General features: G+C 33.8%; 4 protein-coding genes across 5 annotated transcripts; 1 reads left to right on the top strand and 3 right to left on the bottom strand.

Annotated features, from left to right (window-relative positions):
- Positions 1-103: 103 nt before the first annotated feature.
- Positions 104-2,419, top strand: LOC9307732 (pentatricopeptide repeat-containing protein At5g15340, mitochondrial). The gene has a single exon (XM_002873674.2). The coding sequence runs from the start codon at positions 417-419 to the stop codon at positions 2,286-2,288; it is 1,872 nt and encodes a 623-aa protein (XP_002873720.1). The 5' UTR covers positions 104-416; the 3' UTR covers positions 2,289-2,419.
- Positions 2,357-4,187, bottom strand: LOC9307731 (SPX domain-containing protein 4). The gene is made up of 3 exons (XM_002871616.2): positions 3,668-4,187; positions 3,082-3,247; positions 2,357-3,008 (listed from the first exon to the last, which is right to left on the bottom strand). Exons 1-3 carry the CDS (start codon positions 3,977-3,979, stop codon positions 2,545-2,547), a joined length of 942 nt encoding a protein of 313 aa, XP_002871662.1. The 5' UTR covers positions 3,980-4,187; the 3' UTR covers positions 2,357-2,544.
- Positions 4,188-11,945: 7,758 nt separating this feature from the next.
- LOC9307730 lies at positions 11,946-13,388 on the bottom strand. The gene is made up of 3 exons (XM_002871615.2): positions 13,192-13,388; positions 13,023-13,088; positions 11,946-12,252 (listed from the first exon to the last, which is right to left on the bottom strand). Exons 1-3 carry the CDS (start codon positions 13,237-13,239, stop codon positions 12,205-12,207), a joined length of 162 nt encoding a protein of 53 aa, XP_002871661.1. The 5' UTR covers positions 13,240-13,388; the 3' UTR covers positions 11,946-12,204.
- A 1,234-nt stretch (positions 13,389-14,622) lies between these two features.
- Positions 14,623-16,336, bottom strand: LOC9309788 (transcription factor MYB102). Of its 2 annotated transcripts, none has more exons than XM_021020940.1 (4): positions 15,880-16,336; positions 15,659-15,788; positions 15,232-15,578; positions 14,623-15,167 (listed from the first exon to the last, which is right to left on the bottom strand). In XM_021020940.1, exons 1-4 carry the CDS (start codon positions 16,010-16,012, stop codon positions 14,785-14,787), a joined length of 993 nt encoding a protein of 330 aa, XP_020876599.1. In that variant the 5' UTR covers positions 16,013-16,336; the 3' UTR covers positions 14,623-14,784. The 2 variants fall into 2 exon arrangements, with proteins under 2 accessions (XP_020876599.1, XP_020876600.1); XM_021020941.1 differs by having other exon boundaries at positions 14,623-15,158; positions 15,880-16,331.
- Positions 16,337-18,457: the final 2,121 nt, after the last annotated feature.

The raw sequence follows: 18,457 nt of genomic DNA, 5'->3' as shown, positions 1-18,457 counted from the left end.
AGAAACGTCCTGTTCTCAAAAATATGTAGTTGTGAGTAATCTAGTTTCTATTTGAATGATTGTATCCTTGCAGTTACTAATAGTCTACTAATATAATGAGAGATCAAAGCCAAAACTTTTGTTATGTCACTTATGTAAATGTGGATAAAACATTTTTTCCATCTGTAAAATAATGTTGAACTGGACAAAAGATAAAAACATTAGCCCACGCGCTCTATCTAATAAGTCTCTCATACTCGATACTTGTATCAAGGCGCGTGAGAGCCCAAATTTCTGTTTGTTTCCCGGGGAAATCGAACTCACGAGATCTAACGCCATAACTCTAAGATTCTATTTGGTTTAAAAAAAAAAGAGATAAGATTCTATCAGACTATCAGTTATAGGACATAAGGGACGAGCTTTTTGATCATAATCTTATGAAATGCTTATCCTACCAAAATGTTCGTCTCCTTCTCCGACAGAGCGCTCACCGTTCGTTTCTCCATCCCGGCAGGGAATTGCACGCTGTTTTAACCACTTCTGGATTGAAGAAAGCTCCGAGGTCGTACCTCAGCAACGCGCTCTTTCAGTTTTATGCATCCTCTGGTGAAATAGCTACTGCCCAGAAACTGTTCGACGAAATTCCTCTGTCAGATAAAGACAATGTGGACTGGACAACTTTGTTATCCTCTTTTTCCCGGTTTGGATTGTTGGTTAATTCGATGAAGCTCTTCGTGGAAATGAGAAGGAAAAGAGTAGAGATTGATCATGTTTCTTTAGTCTGCTTGTTTGGCGTGTGTGCCAAGCTCGAAGATCTGAGGTTCGGTGAACAAGGGCATGGGGTTGCTGTAAAGATGGGATTTTTGACTAGTGTAAAGGTTTGTAATGCCTTAATGGATATGTATGGGAAATGTGGGTTTGTGAGTGAAGTCAAACGCATTTTCCAGGCGTTAGAGGAGAAGAGCGTTGTTTCATGGACGGTGGTTTTGGACACTCTTGTGAAATGGGAGGGGTTGAAGAGAGGAAGAGAGGTTTTTGACGAAATGCCTGAGAGAAATGTTGTTGCTTGGACGCTTATGGTTGCTGGGTATTTGGGAGCTGGGTTTACAAGGGAAGTATTGGAGCTTCTGGCAGAGATGGTGTTTAGATGTGGGCATGGTTTGAACTTCGTCACCCTTTGCTCGATGCTATCGGCTTGTGCACAATCGGGAAACCTGGTAATTGGTAGATGGGTTCATGTGTATGCACTGAAAAAGGCAATGATGATGGGGGAGGAAGAAACTTATGATGGTGTTATGGTGGGAACGGCATTGGTTGATATGTATGCTAAATGTGGAAACATAGATTCTTCCATTAAAGTCTTCAGATTGATGCGTAAGAGGAATGTGGTGACATGGAATGCTTTGTTCAGCGGGTTAGCAATGCACGGGAAAGGTAGAATGGTGATTGACATGTTCCCAGAGATGGTAAGAGAGGTGAAGCCGGATGACTTAACCTTCACTGCTCTCTTAAGTGCTTGCAGCCACTTGGGGATGGTAGATGAAGGGTGGCGATGTTTCCACAGCCTCCAGTTCTATGGTTTGGAACCTAAGGTTGACCATTATGCATGTATGGTAGATATATTGGGGCGAGCTGGTCGTATTGAAGAAGCAGAGATATTGATGAGGGAAATGCCAGTGCCTCCGAATGAAGTTGTCCTTGGTTCGCTTCTAGGCTCGTGTAGTGTCCATGGAAAGCTGGAGATAGCCGAACGAATTAAAAGAGAGCTTATTCAGATGAGTCCAGGCCACACAGAGTACCAAATACTTATGTCAAACATGTATGTTGCAGAAGGAAGGAGTGATATTGCTGATGGGTTAAGGGGAAGTCTGAGAAACCGAGGCATCAGAAAAATACCTGGTTTGAGTTCCATTTATGTTAATGACTCAGTACATCGGTTTAGTTCAGGAGATCGATCCCACCCGAGAACGAAAGAGGTCTACTTGAAGTTGAATGAAGTGATTGAACGGATAAGATCAGCTGGTTATGTCCCTGATATCTCTGGCCTGGTTTCTCCTTCGGAGGGTGACTTGGAGGAAAAAGAGCAAGCTTTGTGCTGTCACAGTGAGAAACTGGCTGTCTGTTTCGGGCTTCTGGAAACAAAACCGAGGACACCTCTTCTTGTCTTCAAGAATCTGAGGATATGTCGGGATTGTCATTCGGCTATGAAGATTGTTTCAAAGGTCTATGACCGAGAAATCATCATCAGAGACAGAAATAGATTTCATCAGTTCAAGGGAGGCTCTTGTTCTTGTTCCGATTATTGGTGAACAGATCAAACGGCTGAACGATTTCAGTTCTTGAGATTTTTCGAACGAATTTGCAAAATGAGACAAGGTTGAGACCATGGAGAAAATTTTCATTGAAAATCTATGAACGACTATACTACAATTCAAATGCATACAGAAGCTGTGCTCTGCAAAAGGTGAAGGAGTAAAATGTGTTAATATATGAAAAGTTAGGGTGATATCAAGAAGCAAAATCTCAAAATCTTGATCAAAAGGAGCATCATTCATTCTCTTCTGATCAGTGGGAAGGTCCAGTATCTTCCTTCTCTGAATCATCTTTGTTCCCAGAGTTTGGAGAGTTTTCAGCTGTCACCGTTTCATCATCCTCGTTCTGAAGAAGCGATGAGAATGATAATGGGTTGTACGTCGAGCTAGCCTTTTGTAACCCTCTTATAGCTCTCATTGCAGCGAGTGTACTCTTATATATATCAAGATTTTCATTGCCGAGAGTTGAGGAAGTCTCGGCTGAGATTCTTGGGGAGTTGTGATGATGTGAGCTTGAGTGTGGGTGCACTGTGCTGGAAGACTCTACAACTTCAGCTTCTGAAGGAAAGAGAAGCTCAAGATTGGCCTCACAATCACGGACTAACTTAGTAAGGGGCTCTGTTGTAAAGAAAGGTTGATGGAGAACAAGCTGTGTGAAAGGCAGACGTAGAAGTCCACCTGTTCTTTTATCGTACTTCTTCAAAATCTTGACAAGTCCTAGAATCGAAGATGTTTTTAGCATACAGTAATGTGTAACAAGATTTGGTTTTCTAATAAAGATATATCATACCTGCAAAGTTAAGGGAGCTGTAGTTTTTCAGGAGCACCATCTCGCCATGAATGGTAACAAGGTCTCTGCGAATATCCATCATTTCTTCGCTGAACTCGCTTTCTGATGCGAATTCCCCATTCTTTCTGTCCTTCTCTTTAACTTGCTCGATTCTTTCCTTGAGCTCCTGTACGCAAAGTGATGAACATACACTATTCAATTAGGGCTTTAAATGACTGCATATGTCTTCAAAGAAGCAGAGCAAGAAGATGAACATTGACCAAGGATCATAGACCACAATTTCCAAGTAATTAGATCTCAATTGTGATAAACCACAGAGCAAATAAATTGGTTCCAATGTAACCATAAGAAGACTTCACCAGGCTATTGAATCTAATTGAAGCACAGAGAAACTAGATCCAATTTGATTAGAGATCAACTACTGGCAATTTTGTTCTAGAATTCGAGATTAATCATCCTATTGAACGATCCAATTCTACACACTTGTTTAGCTCTGAATCATGAACCAAGTTCTAAGGAATTTCTAACTTGACCTAAAATCCAATCTGAAGATAGAACAGATTCGATGAGAGTGAGGAAGCAAAACCTGTAATCTGATAACGAAATCTTCTTCTTTATCAACGTAAAAGTCATTAAACTTGTCAAGTTCCTCGTTAAGTATCCTCACAAACGAACCCTGGAGATCTTCCGTAGGCCTAACGCCGGGAGCCACATCGCCGTCGTCTGCGGCGGAGGAGATGTTAGTGGTGTCAGCGAATACCGGACGCGAATCGAGGTGATCGGAAGAGTAAGGATAATATTTGAGAAGCTTTTTCAAAGGTTTATAGCAAAGGAACTTGTCTCTCCACTCAGGTAAAGTTTCTTCGAGGTGAGTACGAAACTCTTTGCCGAATTTCATGTAGAAGAGCCTCTGTGTTGGATCTAATGGAGAAGACGGAGATTGCGACGGTGAAGCAGAGCTGGCCTGGATAAGAACGAACGCGAGAGGCAGGAATCTTCTTAACAGAGAGAGAGAGAATCTGATGAAGTGGACGTGGATGGCTCTGATTAAATATTGACCATTGATCTTCTCTCTTTTCTTTTTCTTTTTCTAATTCTTTCTTATTAATTTGGATATTTATCGATCAAGAAATTCGGAACTACTAATAATGTGGCAAAAATGTTAGTTGATGCAAATAAAAAGGGTAAATGGTTTTACGTAAATATAGTGAATAATTTGTTGGATGTAATTATGTGGAATAATGATTTTTTCAATAATAAAATTCGGCTGGACGACGCAAATTGGCATTAACGAATCTTTAAATTTATCATTAAAATTTATCGAAACAAAGTGATTATGTTCGATTTCTTCGTTTTTTCTTCGGCATTTGATTTAAATGCAAATTGTGATTAAATGCATCTATAATATGTCCATGAAGGTCCATGAAATGACACAACATATTTACTATAGTATATATCAGAAAATTAGTATACTTTTATCTAAAGTGGCTCTTAACCAGATCGTCAACCTGAGATGGACTTCTGACGGGCTTGAACGGGCATGCATAACTATAATTATATCGAAATAAAGAGAAACCTATTCTATGATATTCGTTGTATTCCAATATATTAGATTCGTCTTCCATATAATGAGATTCCCTTATATTTTTAGACTGACTATATCATTTTACACACTTATCATTAAAAACTATACAATATAATTAGATGTTCTAGTCACGACTCTAGATTACTATTGGCTAAAGTGTGTGACCAAGAATAAACATCGATCTCCCTTTTTTATCATGTACTTTTTTAAATATCTTTCAATTTGGCATATCTAGCCATGTATTCAGTTATTCTTTGTATAGCTGAATATTTTTTTTCATTAAACATACTAAATGATACGATGGGTGTGACTGATAGTATTATATAGAAGAAAAGTTATGAGAAGAAAATAAATTCTTCTATTTATACTAAAATTTAACCAGTCAAGAAGAAGAGAGAAGAATTTAATTTCTTCTCAATTCCTCAAAAAGTAAGGTAAAAAAGCATAAAACATTCAACTACAAATACATGGTATAAAAAATTCTTCTACTTTTTGTTTTTCTTTTCTTCTCATTTCTTCTCTTATTTTTCTTTTCTTTTCTTCTTATATTCACCAGTCACAGCCGATTTGTTTTCTTTTAACATCCGACTTGGATTGATTGTATAAAACGATTTCAAACAGTTTAAAAGCCATCTCGGCGGTACATTAAAGATTTGATACAAATTAGTCATAGAAGTCGCGTATCTTGAGAGCTTATCCGTTGCAACATTTGCCTCTCGATTCACATGTCCCAAAGAGGAGAGAGGAAGTTTAGCCATCCATACTCGAATATCTTGAAGTAATGTACCAATTAGATGATGGTCTTCTATCTTATTAATCAGAGTAGTGAGTTGCAGGTTATCTCCTTCAAACCAAACATGTCGAAAACCATGAACCCATATGACCTGAAGAGCATGTAAGAAGCCCAAAGCTTCTGCTTGTAACGCCGAGTAGGATTGTCGAAGTTTTGTGCATCCAGAAAGAATTCACGCTCTGTACTATCTCGGATGATCCAGCCTGAACTTGTATGATCCCTTCTTTGAACATACCCACTATCAAAATTATATTTGACCCATCCAACTGGTGGAGGACTTCATTGTTGATTCCTGCGAGCTACCGGATTGTCTTTATTCAGATTACTCCTCAAAGAGTTCTCTGTTTGATTTGATAAGATTTGTTTATTTATATATTTCTGTAATACCTGCAACATTTAGGGAACTGTAACTTTTATTATTATTATGTAAACAAAAATCTATTTTGTTAATATATGCGATGATTTTTCCCTAAACGAATGTTTTGGTTTAAAAAAAAAAGTCAGCCAATCGAACTAGACAGACAAATCTTTTTGATATCAGCTATTACTTGATAAAGAGCGAAAAATTCTTAAGATTAGATCAATTGACAACATTTTAAAATTAAGATTCTTAACCATATGTTTGACAAAAAAAAGATTCTTAACCATATTAATCTCTAATAAAATGTAATTAAAGAGTAGCAATGGAACATTGCTAATTGGTCATGTTGAAGCAATTAACCATTTCTTTTCTTTTTTGTCATCTTGGGCAATCCAAAAAAAAAAAAAAAACATAATTCAACTAAGCAATGCATATATTGATGTTTGTGTGCCTTTGAGTTGGCTAGAAAGGCCAATGAGATAGATTTGAAAAGAATTGAGTTTATTTTTTACGGACGAACATAAAACAATAGTAATTAAAAATCCACATCACTACGTGGTATTGCTAGGCATGACCACAGTTACGGTTATTACGGTTATATATTTTCTTTAACCGTAACCTTAAGTACTATATATACGGTTAAACGGTTACGATTACAACTGTTACGGTTAAATACGGTTATGGTTATTTGATGATTACGATACGGTTAATATCGGAGGTAAAATCTTACGAGTTACCTAACTTTTATACTACTTTGAATAGGATAAAAAAGTATGTTATAAACCAAATTTTCTTCATTTTTAGTAATATAGCATTAGAACATATTTGTTTGAGAAAAAAACCATTTTTCCTAACATAGATTTTTTAATGTGCGGTATCATTTACTTTTTTTTAAAAATCTTTATCTGAACATTCGATATTTGTTTTTGCATCATACGCAGCTACAATCATATTTTAAAGTTTTAACTATGCGGTTAATAGTGCGGTTAACCGTGCGGTTAACCGTACGGTTAACTAACGGTTTTGACACGTTTACGGTTAATTGACGGTTACGGTTAGTATATTTTTCAACCGTAACTAATCTATTTTGACGGTTAACGGTTACGGTTTTTAAATGTTTTATACGGTTACGGTCTGGTTACGGTTGAAAAACGGTCCGAAATAAAGTTACGGTTAGCTTTTGGTCATGCCTAGGTATTGCTACCAAATATAAAGATAAGATAAGAAGGACGATGGTTTTAATTTAGATGGTATAACTTATAAGAGCATGAAGGCATGACAACAGTTATTGCGGTTACGGTTTATTAACCCCCGGTTACGGTTATAAAATTTCTCTAACCGTAACCTTAACCGTTATATATACGGTTAAAACGGTTACGGTTAAATAGGGTTACGGTTACAACGGTTATGGTTAAATATGGTTACGGTTATTTAATTATTACGATACGGTTAATATCAAAGACAAAAGCTTAGGTATTTTTAATCTTTAGAATAAAAATTTAATGATGATATATCAAATAATATTTATTTTACAATATATAATATATATGATTATATACTTTAATATTTATAGTTAATTAGTTATTTGGTTCTGTTAAGTAAACCAACGAATAACTAAATCAATGGTAATAATTATAATGATTGAGTTATTGTTTTATTGACAATACGTATTCCAAACAATACTATAGAAAGGATGTTATGAGAATTAAGAAACGATTACAAGAGTAGAAATAATAACTTGTAAATTATTTATGATTTGATTTGTGGAAAATGAGTAGTGGACGAGTGGAGTGGTTTAAATTTAGTAGTGGGCGAATTAAACCATTTAAGGTACTGTTTTAGTTATATAATTATGTATTTTAGGTTTTAATTTCACGGTTAACTATGCGGTTAACCGCACGGTTAACCGTACGGTTAACTAACGGTTTTGATATGTTTACGGAAAATTAACGGTTACGGTTAGTATATTTTTTAACCGTAACTAATCTATTTTTATGGTTACGGTTATTAACCATTTTATACGGTTACGGTTCGATTACGGTTGAGAAACGGTCTGGTTACGGTCCGAAATACGGTTACGGTTAGCTTTTGCCCATGCCTATGCATGATGAGCGTCAGCCTTGATGTCATAAAAATCTTCAACACCAAACCTAAAGCGAACTAAACTTAAGTTGTCTTTGTTTCCATGTTTAATTTAATTGAGTCTCTCCTCCTGTGGTAAAATCCCTGAACCAAATCCCAAAAAAATTTAACGGAAAAAATGATCAATGGCCGGTTTAGAGGAAAATTATACCAGTAAAACATTACGGCGGGTTGGTTAAGGGATCTTGAGGCCACCATCAACGTAGTATATGTCAGTAGAACGATGAAGCGCCATTGTTTTCTCTCAGAGTCTCATGCTTTTATCTATTTGGTCGTTTGGAGAAGAAAGATGACCATGAATGTGATTCTGCTGCTTAAACATGCATGTTTATCAGATGGTTTTGTGTCAATCATTCACATAACCAATTATCGTCAACTTTATTGTAGGACACATTCCAACTTTTACTCCAATTGTTTTAAGACACTTTTTTGGTTCGTCTTCTACGACACTCTTATCTCAGTTTATTTCACTACAATCTTATTTCCTTTTGTTTTTCTCCTTTTTCCAATGCTTCTTCTGACAAAATTCTTACTTGCTTCCACCAAGATTTTATGTAGGATCCTTTAGTGAAAGTATGATTAAAAACAAAAAATATACGAGGACTATTAACAATAGAAAGAATGACACATGAATATGTCGCCACTGAAGTAATGGTAATTGTTTGGATCCGTGGTGGGATGTGTTAGAGAGGTCCCGAAACCAAATTTGAACTACATGATTGATGGATATTTGATTATTCATTCTCCACGGCTGATATATGGACCAAATCTGACTTTCTTCGACTGAATCATACAACAAACCAGAAACAACAATTGCAGGTTCCGATTGGTAACCAATTTTGAGGAAAATAATGAGTAGGAATGTCATATTCTTTTGTTCCTCATTTTTTTTTACCATTTATAAGAATCTTTGTTCCATTTTCAGATATGTGGGTCCTACATTTTTCCTCTTCATTCCTCAAAAAAAAAAGAATGATAGAACAAAATTGTTCCTCCCCAAAATTGTAGAGGAACAACAAGGAACAAAAATTTAAAATTCGTTTTTAATTTTTAAATAATTTTAAAATAGCTTTTTTGATAATATTTACATTTTTATACATAAATAATTCCTATATTTTTATTATATATTTATGTATAAAAAAACTTTTATCAAAACTTTAATTTAAATGAATCTTATGACTTTGTTTTAAATTAGTATTTATACTAAAATAAATAAATAAATGCTTTCAAGTGAAATTTATATTATTTTAAAATAAAATATTTGAATTTATACTATATTTCGTTTCAATTAAAATAAAACATTAATTTTAAATAAAATTTTAAACTAAATAAAATACATAATTTTTAATAATTACTATGTTAAATATTTGTTCAATTTTTTGGTTACCATTTACCATAATCACTAGAAATTAACCCGCGGTACACCGCGGGCCTATAATTTTACTAAATAATAAAATTAATTTTTCTTTTTCAGGTTGAGAGCCCGCGGTATACCGCTGGAAATATTAATTTTACATGTTGTGACATTGATTTTAATATTGTATATTTTTAGTAGAGAAAATTGTGTAGTGTATGAAAAAATGATAAATTGTTTACAATAAAAATCTGTCATATTAATTATGATTTAGCGGTAAAATGGAATTTTGAAATCTTGGTAATGAATGTTTTAGGGGTAAGGAAAATACTATGTTTTTAGGAAAACATATACTTAGACACGCCGCACGCGTTTGTATTAAACAGATATCAAAACAAAAAAAAGAATTAAAATCGTAGAAACATTACATCATTAATAGAAAATAGAGAATACACAATGAAAATAAAAATTAGATTGCTCAAAAACTGAAGCATAGATGTTGAGATATCAAAACAAAAAAAAAAAATTAAAATCGTAGAAACATAACATCATTAATAGAAAATAGAGAATACACAATGAAAAATAAAAATTAGATTGCTCAAAAACTGAAGCATAGATGCTGAGAGAAGTTTGTGTGGATGAATGAAAAATGATTTGCCGAATAGCAGAGCCTATATTTATAATGTTTAGAATTAGGTTGCTTTATTAGGGTTTTAAGAAAAGCATATTCTGCAAAATATTCTATAAGTAATTAGCGTAGATATGCTATAGTTAATCGCATCAGAATATCTAAACGAAATTAATTTTAGTTTCTATCGTTAAAGATCTTAACATATTTGATTTGCGCTTTCGCGATTTTTATAATTTTGCAGTAAACCAACTTTATGACTTTCCATAGTTCAAGATCGTAGAGAATATTTGATGGTTAATCTGATAATTAGAAGATTCTATATATATTTTAGCGAAATTTTTTCCCTAAATAACGAAGAAGTTACCATATACTTCGGAATTGTATTTGTTGATTTAATATTCGATTTTAAATTGAATAATTTACATAGAAGTTACCATACAAGTCCGGTAAGGTTTCTTATTTTTGCTGTCAAAAATACTCATATATCCGATTATCATTATTTCTATCAAAAATACCCAATTTATTAACTACATTTATTTTATAATAATTCAAAATAATATAAATATAACATCAAATAAAAGTGAAATGAGAATTATATAATTCTGTTTAAATTAGGTCGAGAGATTGTAAAAAATTAGCTCAAATTTGTTAATTAGCATTAACTCATCATATTTTATATATTTTTCTGTAAAAATCGTGAAGAATATATGTCATAAATAAAGAGTTTAGATATAGAAATAGTTAAAAATATAGATATTTTTAGAGTTTATAAATTAATTTCGTTTTGGATATTGCCAAAATTTAAAGAAAGATCCAATTGAATATTTTTGGTCACAAAAAAAAACCTACCCATAAAGATTAAAATTTAGGATTATAGTTATTTCAAATTTTAAACTAATTTAGATTTTATAATTTTCATAAATACGAAAATAATTTGTTCACCTATATCAGAAAATATAACTAAAACAAATTACGTAATATTATATAAAAATTTAAAATAAATAACTATTTTCATTTTATGGTGTAGACAAATTATTATTAGTATTTATGTAATTTAGTTTCAAAAATAATTTAGAAAAATAACAAACATTAAATTTTATAACAAAACAAATTATTTTCGTAAGAATTTGTCCCCAAATTAATATTTACAAAATATTTATTTTAATCACATATTCTTTCTATATAAAAATAAGTAGTTAGATAATTATGGTTAGAAGTAGTTAAGGTAAATAACAAATATGGTTAGTTTAGAGATATCATATATATATATAACAAATAAGATTATTTACCATTAAAATAGGTAACTTATTTGTTTTGTTATACGCATATTCTCTTAAAGAAAATTAATAATTAGGTGTGGGGAGAAGTTAAGGAAATTAACAAATATGAATTAATAAAGGAATTAATTTCGTTTTAATATTGCCATAAATTTTTTCAGTTTGAAATTAATAAAGGCTTCATTTATTAGTTTGAAATTAAGACAACATCCCTAAAATTGCTTATCCAAGATCCGAATAGACTAAAACCGGGTCAAACCCGGATCCAAAAGAATTAAAGCAAAAAAGTACTGTAAAAATGTATATGTAGATTTGTTCAATTCTTATGTTCCTTTTGATTCCTGGTTTTGATCATTTTCTTTTCCTTTTTGTTCCTTTTCATTTTTTTTTCATGTTCCTATTGTTCTTTTTTTTTGTCACCAATCGGAGCCGCAATGTTTTTTTTTCCGGATAAACTCAGATACACTTGGAGTTGGATCATGCTTTTCAGGACCAGAGAAATCTTTGCTTTCTTACACTCTGTCCATTGGGATCAATTCCTCTGGAATGGGCTAGTCCAGTTTAACCGGGAACCCATTCTTATGCTTTACAAATTCAAGACCGATATCGTGATCAAAAAATCAAATGGTTGAAACTTGATAGACATAAGACCTCAACGGTGAGAGAAATATAAGGACACTTGCAAAACAAAGTGTAACGCAAAACCGGGACACTGAGTTCCTTAGTGGTATAAAGAATCTGGTTAAGAGGTAAATGTGAATGGTGTTATTGGATGACAACAACAAAAGAAAGATGTTCTTAACTCGGGTTTTAAAGCAGAGGCAAGTTTGGCACCAAAAAGGTCTTAAAACCGTATAAGAAACTTTTCAACACATTTGTTCCTTCCTATGCTAAAAGATGAATCATGAAAAGAAGAAAAACTAACCGGGGAGACATCACCCCCAGCTTTTGGCATCTTATTGTAAAGAGAGAAGAGTGGTTTAATGATGAGTGGTGGCTTCAACCGTCTTCTGTGACATCGATTTGATCTGCAGGTGAAAAGCAATTTGTCGGTACTTAGCATATGCTAAAATTCAAGAACATTTCATGTATAGAGATATCCAAGTTTTAAGCATTTCCGGTTTTGCAAAGAGAGAATCAGTTGAGGAACTAGAATCAGCAAACAACAAGATTTACCAAGTAAACCTTTTTAGTGTTCGCAACATGACTAATGAGCCAGAGATTTTGCTCAAGGCATCACAACACTGGCTCGGCTACTCAAAGATGTTCTTAACAGAGGAGACTCACGACCACAAACTTAAAAAAGCTAGTAACTTCAGAAGCAAAATCCAGAGAAAGACACACCACAAAGCGGGTATTATTTCAACAGTCATTAAAAATTTGATGACGACTTGAAGAATTAGCATATGTTAATCTAATAGGGATTATAAGATCAAAACTCAGGCATAATCCGTGTACTAGCAGAAACAAACTAACAAAAAAAGCAAACCAGCAATCTGCAATTCCCATCTATAGCTTGAGAGCACTGTAAATACAAACAAAACTATGCTCTCTCACTCTAACTATGATCAAAATCATGAATTTTTCTGATCATAAAATTTGTGTATCCACCAATTTCAAAATATCATGTAAACAACAATTCGAATGTCACAATGATCAGATGATAGAACAAAATTAAAAAAATCAATACCCTTTTCGAGATCAATCAACTAGAGATTATGTATTTTGCAGATTCGTAGCAGACAAATCTAATCAGAAATAGAAGACAAGATCTTCAAATAGAGATAGAATTACACACCTTAAGGACCTTGAGCTTCATGTTCCCGTAGACGAGACCCAAGCCAAAAGCCGAAGCACGAGCTACCTAATCATCGAAGCAAAAGACTCGTTGAATCACCTTTACAACAAAAAAAAAAAAAAACGAATATGTGCTACAGATCGAGAATCGGGTTAGAGAGATGAATTACCAGAGCAAGAGAGCTGGTGCCGGAGTAAAGTCCTGGAGGTAGCGTCATTGTCAAATCACCTGTTGGTCTCTCGGAGTCGTCTTCTGAGAAAGAAAACCCTAAAATCCCAAATCAATCGAAGCTCCCGAAATCTCAAAATTCGCGATTGCGATTCGCGATGGTTGAATTGTTCGCTCCTTTTTTGTATAAGCTGATTATTGGGCTTTAGATGGGCCTAAACTAAGACCTCTTGTATTCTCGTACTAAGAATGACATACTGAAATATCCAAATTTACAGTTTTTATCCACAATTATTTATATTTTATTGCGATAATGATTTTTAATTTTCTCAATGATTAATATCGTTTCTGAAATTTTGGGATATCTTTTGGGTCCACTTTGCATGGGGTCATATCCAAATAAATAGTATCCTATTATCACTACGATTCATATTTATTATTTCATTATGATATATTGGTTTGGTCTTTTTTTCGGCTTTTGTGTTTCTGATATTATTTTCACATTTAATATGAAAAATGAAGATTCGGATTCAAAGCCGAAGGCAGAAAAGGACATGAAACAACCAACATTTAAGTTGATCATATAGTAATCGACATGTCAACGTGTTGTTTTTATCACAGCCACATTATCATTATGTAACTCAATCTTTTATACTTCTTGCGTAGTTAAAAAAAAAAGAAGAAAAAAAATGACTGCAATATATAGTTTCTAGTTTTAGTGGTTAGTGCAGTGATTTTGGTTTAATTTGTAGAAGTGGTAACGTACTAAAAATATCAACTATGCATGTGTCGGACAGATGATATGTAGTAATCGTGTTCGTCAGAGAACATTGAATACTTTGGATCTTAATGAAGTAAAAAGAAGCGATTTGGCCACTCAAGGGTGAACAAAAATCTGTCTTCAAGTTGTCAAAGACCGAAGACCAATGCTTTGTCACAGCCAATTCATGGTGAGAGACGACGTCCGTTAAATGATATGTGATCATGTTTTTTCTCAATCTATACTACCCTCAAGTGTACGTATAAATCACTGTGTTGCGGTAGCAAATATAGGATCAATTTCACAAGGAACAATGACTCACACTTTGAATCTTTACAAATACAACAGCTAAGACTAGTTGAACAAAACAAAAAAAAAGAACCAGCTAAGACTAAACAAGTTTTGTTGAATTTTTTTATTTTTTTTTCTTGTCATTAAGCACAAAACTAAGTAAACAAATAATAGCGATAAACGATTTAGCTATAAATATTAGTCACGCTAGCTGGGATCTAAAGTATTTTGTATGGGATAGTTTTGATCTTGAGGCCTAGAATCTATATATATATGAACCATGCATAAACTATCTTTAAATTCACGAAAATTAAACAAACATAAATTTCATGTTTGTCTTTTTCTTTTCTTTCTACGACGTCCTTTTTGTTGGAATATATATTCGTCCAAATAGCATAATATAGGTAGTAGTGAAACGATAATTCAAGAAAAAAAGAAAGCAAAAATTGGATTAGTCTACAAATTGTCCAATCAGAGTTTAAGCACAAAAACTAGAAACTAAAAAAGAATCAAAAACATTCCCAACAAATATCAGCCCTTGATTCAGAACATCGGTGGTGAAACCGACGGTGAAGGATCCACGAAGTTAAAAATACTGTCCAAATAGTTCTTGTTGTCCTCATAGTAGTTGCAGTCACCACCACTACTCTCGCCGGCCGTCTCGTTTTTCTCACCGGAAAAACTCCGGTCGATTGAATCTCCACCGAGCAAGAGACCCGTGAACCCTTCTTCGATTCCTTCCCCCATCTGCGTAGTTTCAAACTCGTGCATCGTTGAGTTGATCCAATCGTTTTGATCAGGTTCTTTCATCAGACTTAGACCAGTTGATGATCCGACAAACTCTATCTTCGCTGGGATTGATTCTTTCATCTCAGAGAATGACACTGTAGATGTCGGAGATTCAAGTTGTTGTTGATCTGCATTGTCTTAAAGAAAATCAAACAAAGTTCCAAAGTTACAACAGAGATTTAGTGTGTGTTTTTGGTTTACCTTCGTTTGGTTTTGTTGTCCAATTGGGTAACAATGACTTGTGAGTGAATCCATGATGATGATGATGAGATGATGTTTTGGTTTGGTAATGTTGTAAATGAAGAAGCTTCGATTCTCTAGCTAGCCTTGCTTCAGCTTCAAGCCTTGCACTTTCCCATTGAGCAGTGTGACTAAGTATAGCTGCGTTCTTGGATAGACCAAGAGAAGATAAAGGAGTCTCGTTTTTGGGTTTATGAGTCACTGGATCAATCCCCATTTTCACTAACCGTTTCTTCAAATGAGTGTTCCAATAGTTCTTGATTTCGTTGTCTGTTCTCTTTGGCAAGTGAGTAGCAATCGCCGACCATCTATATACAAAAAAAAGAATCAGAAAGGCGAAAACTTTACGAAAATATTTGTGATTGTTTTGTTTGTTGCAAGACTAGACCTGTTTCCTAACAGAGCATGGAGTTGGATAATGGTTTGCTCTTCTTGCAAGTTGAATTTGCCTCTTTTGATGTCAGGTCTTAAGTAGTTAGTCCATCTTAGTCGGCAACTTTTCCCGCATCGATGAAGACCTGAGAATTATAAGCAAGAGAGATGAGAGAAAGTTTTGAATATAGAGCTAACAGAAAATGTGGAAATATAGATGATAAAGATCTCACTAACCAGCTTTCTCAGGCAATGAACGCCAACTTCCATGACCATGTTCTTCAATATAAGCTAAAAGTTTCTGATCCTCTTCTGGTGTCCAAGGTCCTTTCTTCAAACCCAATTTGTCGCAGCACGGTGATCTACCCATTTTTGTAAAGAACAAAGATGAAGAACCAAAACTCTGTTCTTATTAGAAGAGGAAGAAGAAGATGGAAGGTAAGAGATATCTTATATATATATATATATTCATGTCATGATGATCATGATCATGATCATCACTATCAGAGTACAAAAGTTGGCTACAGTTGTGGAAATGTTACAAGTGAAGCATATCTCAGTGAAGAAGGTTGATATATAGAAGAGAGAGAAAGACACACACAACAAATGAATCCCTTTTTTTCCCGGCTCACTCACATGGATGAGCATTTATTAACAAATGGGGTCTATAGAAGTTATTACCTTTGTGGCTCAAAGACCTGGAACAAGTCCCCCCTAAATAACTCACAGAGAGATAAAAGCGGTGATCTTTTTATTACTAGTCACTGTTATTTTTCCATATCACAAGATTAAAGCGGTTATTTCTTGTGCTAGAAGTAAATTCAGGTCACTATCTATTCTAATAGGCTTATAGCCCTCATCACTTTTATGATCTTGCAAGTTATATTAAGATCAATATCTCAAACTTATTTTATACATGTTCAGCTTTCTAGCTCTTTAATCTTGTATCATCGTTCTTCCGCATCAAACTTACCTATAAAAGTTATAAGAACAAAAAACACACTAAAATTTTCAACAATCTATTTTTATACAATGCTTCAAAATAAGAAAAGATGCCTTTGGTTTGATAGCTAGCTTCAAGTTACTATTACTGGTAGTTTAAGGCTTTAAACGTCCCCATTGTTTTTCTCTCTATATATGTGTAATTAATGCTATAACTGGTTATCTTTATTTAGTTACACTACATCATCATAATCGTATAAATTGATTTTTTTTTCTGTTTTGACATTTTCTTTTCTCTCATCAACCTTTACTAAAAAGAATAGATAGTAAATGCTGTGAAATGGCGGTGACTAAGAGGAAACTGACACTACAATAGTAAATCAATGAGACAGAGTGCATAAGTAGAAGAAAACTAAGTGGATGCAAGTAAATTAAGTTTATGCATAGACTTTCTTCTTTCTTCACTTTTTTTTTCAAAATGGTAATATTCAAACCTGTGTAAGCAAGCGATTAGAATCTAGAAACATTAAGACTACAACAAAATTCACACGCATGCTCTCTATATCAAGTATGCCCTAGCCACCAGATAAACCCTTTATCATATACAATAATAGTCTAGCTTGCAAGAAAATGAGGAGGTTTGAATAAGTTGCGTGTATATATATATCTCTTATGCGGCACATGGAACCTTAAACTTTGTTTAGGAAGCATTTTGTAGTTGTAGAGAAAGTCACTTGGTTGCTACATTGTTCTTGATGTCAAGTCTAAGAGTATCTACATCTTCAAATTGGTTATAAAAAAAATAAACATTCTCTGAGAACAATGAGCTTATATATACTCAGTCACCAGAACTCAAATCTACTTGGATTGATGATTGTTTAAATCAATGGTTTGGAAACCGGTTTACCTCATCTTGTGATCTTATATGGTTGTGGTACCTTGCAGGTGTACAAATGTTATCATCAAGGTAGATTATCCTGCCAAGAAAGGTAGATGATTTATGAAGGCAAACGGTGACATTAAAGAGATTTTACAAGACCAAACTAGGGAAAGTAGCTAAATGTGTTCCATGAAGGCAAAAGATGGATTTATTGAGGTGGGCTCCAAGCTTGTGGGGTAAGTAAGAAGTATATTCATCGAATCAGAGAACGATAAGACAAAATCATAAAGAATTGTACAAATAAACACAAAAAGAAATCAGTTTTTAATAAAATGAATAAATGTGAATATGAAAGTTGAAGAAGAAGAGAGAGACGAAGAGAGCTCATGGATCAAAGAAGAAAATCATATTGGCTGCAAATGATGTAAAGGACAATGGGGACAAACCTCTTTAAATGTCTTGCTGATACCATATTGCCAGCTCCTACACTCTGTATGGTCCTTACATACTTCAATTTAGCCTTCATAAATGACGCCACTTGTCGAGATTCTATCGATCCACGAATCCGATAAAAATACTTCCCACATTTGATGCTACAAATCTCCTGCATAAGTGTACTTGATTAGACATTGCAAAAAGCAAGAAGTCACACTTATGAAATAAAAAAACACCGAGCCTAAATCCATGCCATGTGAGAAGTAGCATGCTCAATATGCAACGTTCAGACTGAAAAGATTTAACATTTGTAGTTTGGTTCGGTAGTTACTGAAGTTGTTTCAACTGGTACGTACATAAGAAATGTTTTGTATCAATAAACTATCATATATATAATACAAAACTTGGATATAAACAAGGATCACTATTGACTTAATTTCAGAAAAAGACATTAGATTAGCAAAGTCTCTATTTGCTACCTTTCGAGAGTTTATGCATTAACTTGACAAACAATACCAATTAAGGCGTGGAAAACAAGTCTTTGATTACACCTTAAAC

The sequence above is a fragment of the Arabidopsis lyrata genome (genome assembly GCF_000004255.2).
Source record: "Arabidopsis lyrata subsp. lyrata unplaced genomic scaffold ARALYscaffold_6, whole genome shotgun sequence".
Taxonomy (NCBI): Eukaryota; Viridiplantae; Streptophyta; class Magnoliopsida; order Brassicales; family Brassicaceae; genus Arabidopsis; species Arabidopsis lyrata.
This window is presented reverse-complemented; position numbering and strand designations above follow the sequence as displayed.

Coding starts and splice junctions, on each gene's coding strand:
- LOC9309788 (XM_021020940.1), bottom strand. CDS start 16,012: ATGGGTAGATCACCGTGCTGCGACAAATTGGGTTTGAAGAAAGGACCT. Junction 15,579..15,658: donor CATGCTCTGTTAGGAAACAG/GTCTAGTCTTGC, acceptor TTTTGTATATAG/ATGGTCGGCGATTGCTACTC. Junction 15,168..15,231: donor GACAACAAAACCAAACGAAG/GTAAACCAAAAA, acceptor ATTTTCTTTAAG/ACAATGCAGATCAACAACAA.
- LOC9307730 (XM_002871615.2), bottom strand. CDS start 13,239: ATGACGCTACCTCCAGGACTTTACTCCGGCACCAGCTCTCTTGCTCTG. Junction 13,089..13,191: donor GCACCAGCTCTCTTGCTCTG/GTAATTCATCTC, acceptor TTCGATGATTAG/GTAGCTCGTGCTTCGGCTTT. Junction 12,253..13,022: donor TGAAGCTCAAGGTCCTTAAG/GTGTGTAATTCT, acceptor TTTCACCTGCAG/ATCAAATCGATGTCACAGAA.
- LOC9307731 (XM_002871616.2), bottom strand. CDS start 3,979: ATGAAATTCGGCAAAGAGTTTCGTACTCACCTCGAAGAAACTTTACCT. Junction 3,248..3,667: donor ATTTCGTTATCAGATTACAG/GTTTTGCTTCCT, acceptor CTTTGCGTACAG/GAGCTCAAGGAAAGAATCGA. Junction 3,009..3,081: donor CAGCTCCCTTAACTTTGCAG/GTATGATATATC, acceptor CTTCGATTCTAG/GACTTGTCAAGATTTTGAAG.
- LOC9307732 (XM_002873674.2), top strand. CDS start 417: ATGAAATGCTTATCCTACCAAAATGTTCGTCTCCTTCTCCGACAGAGC.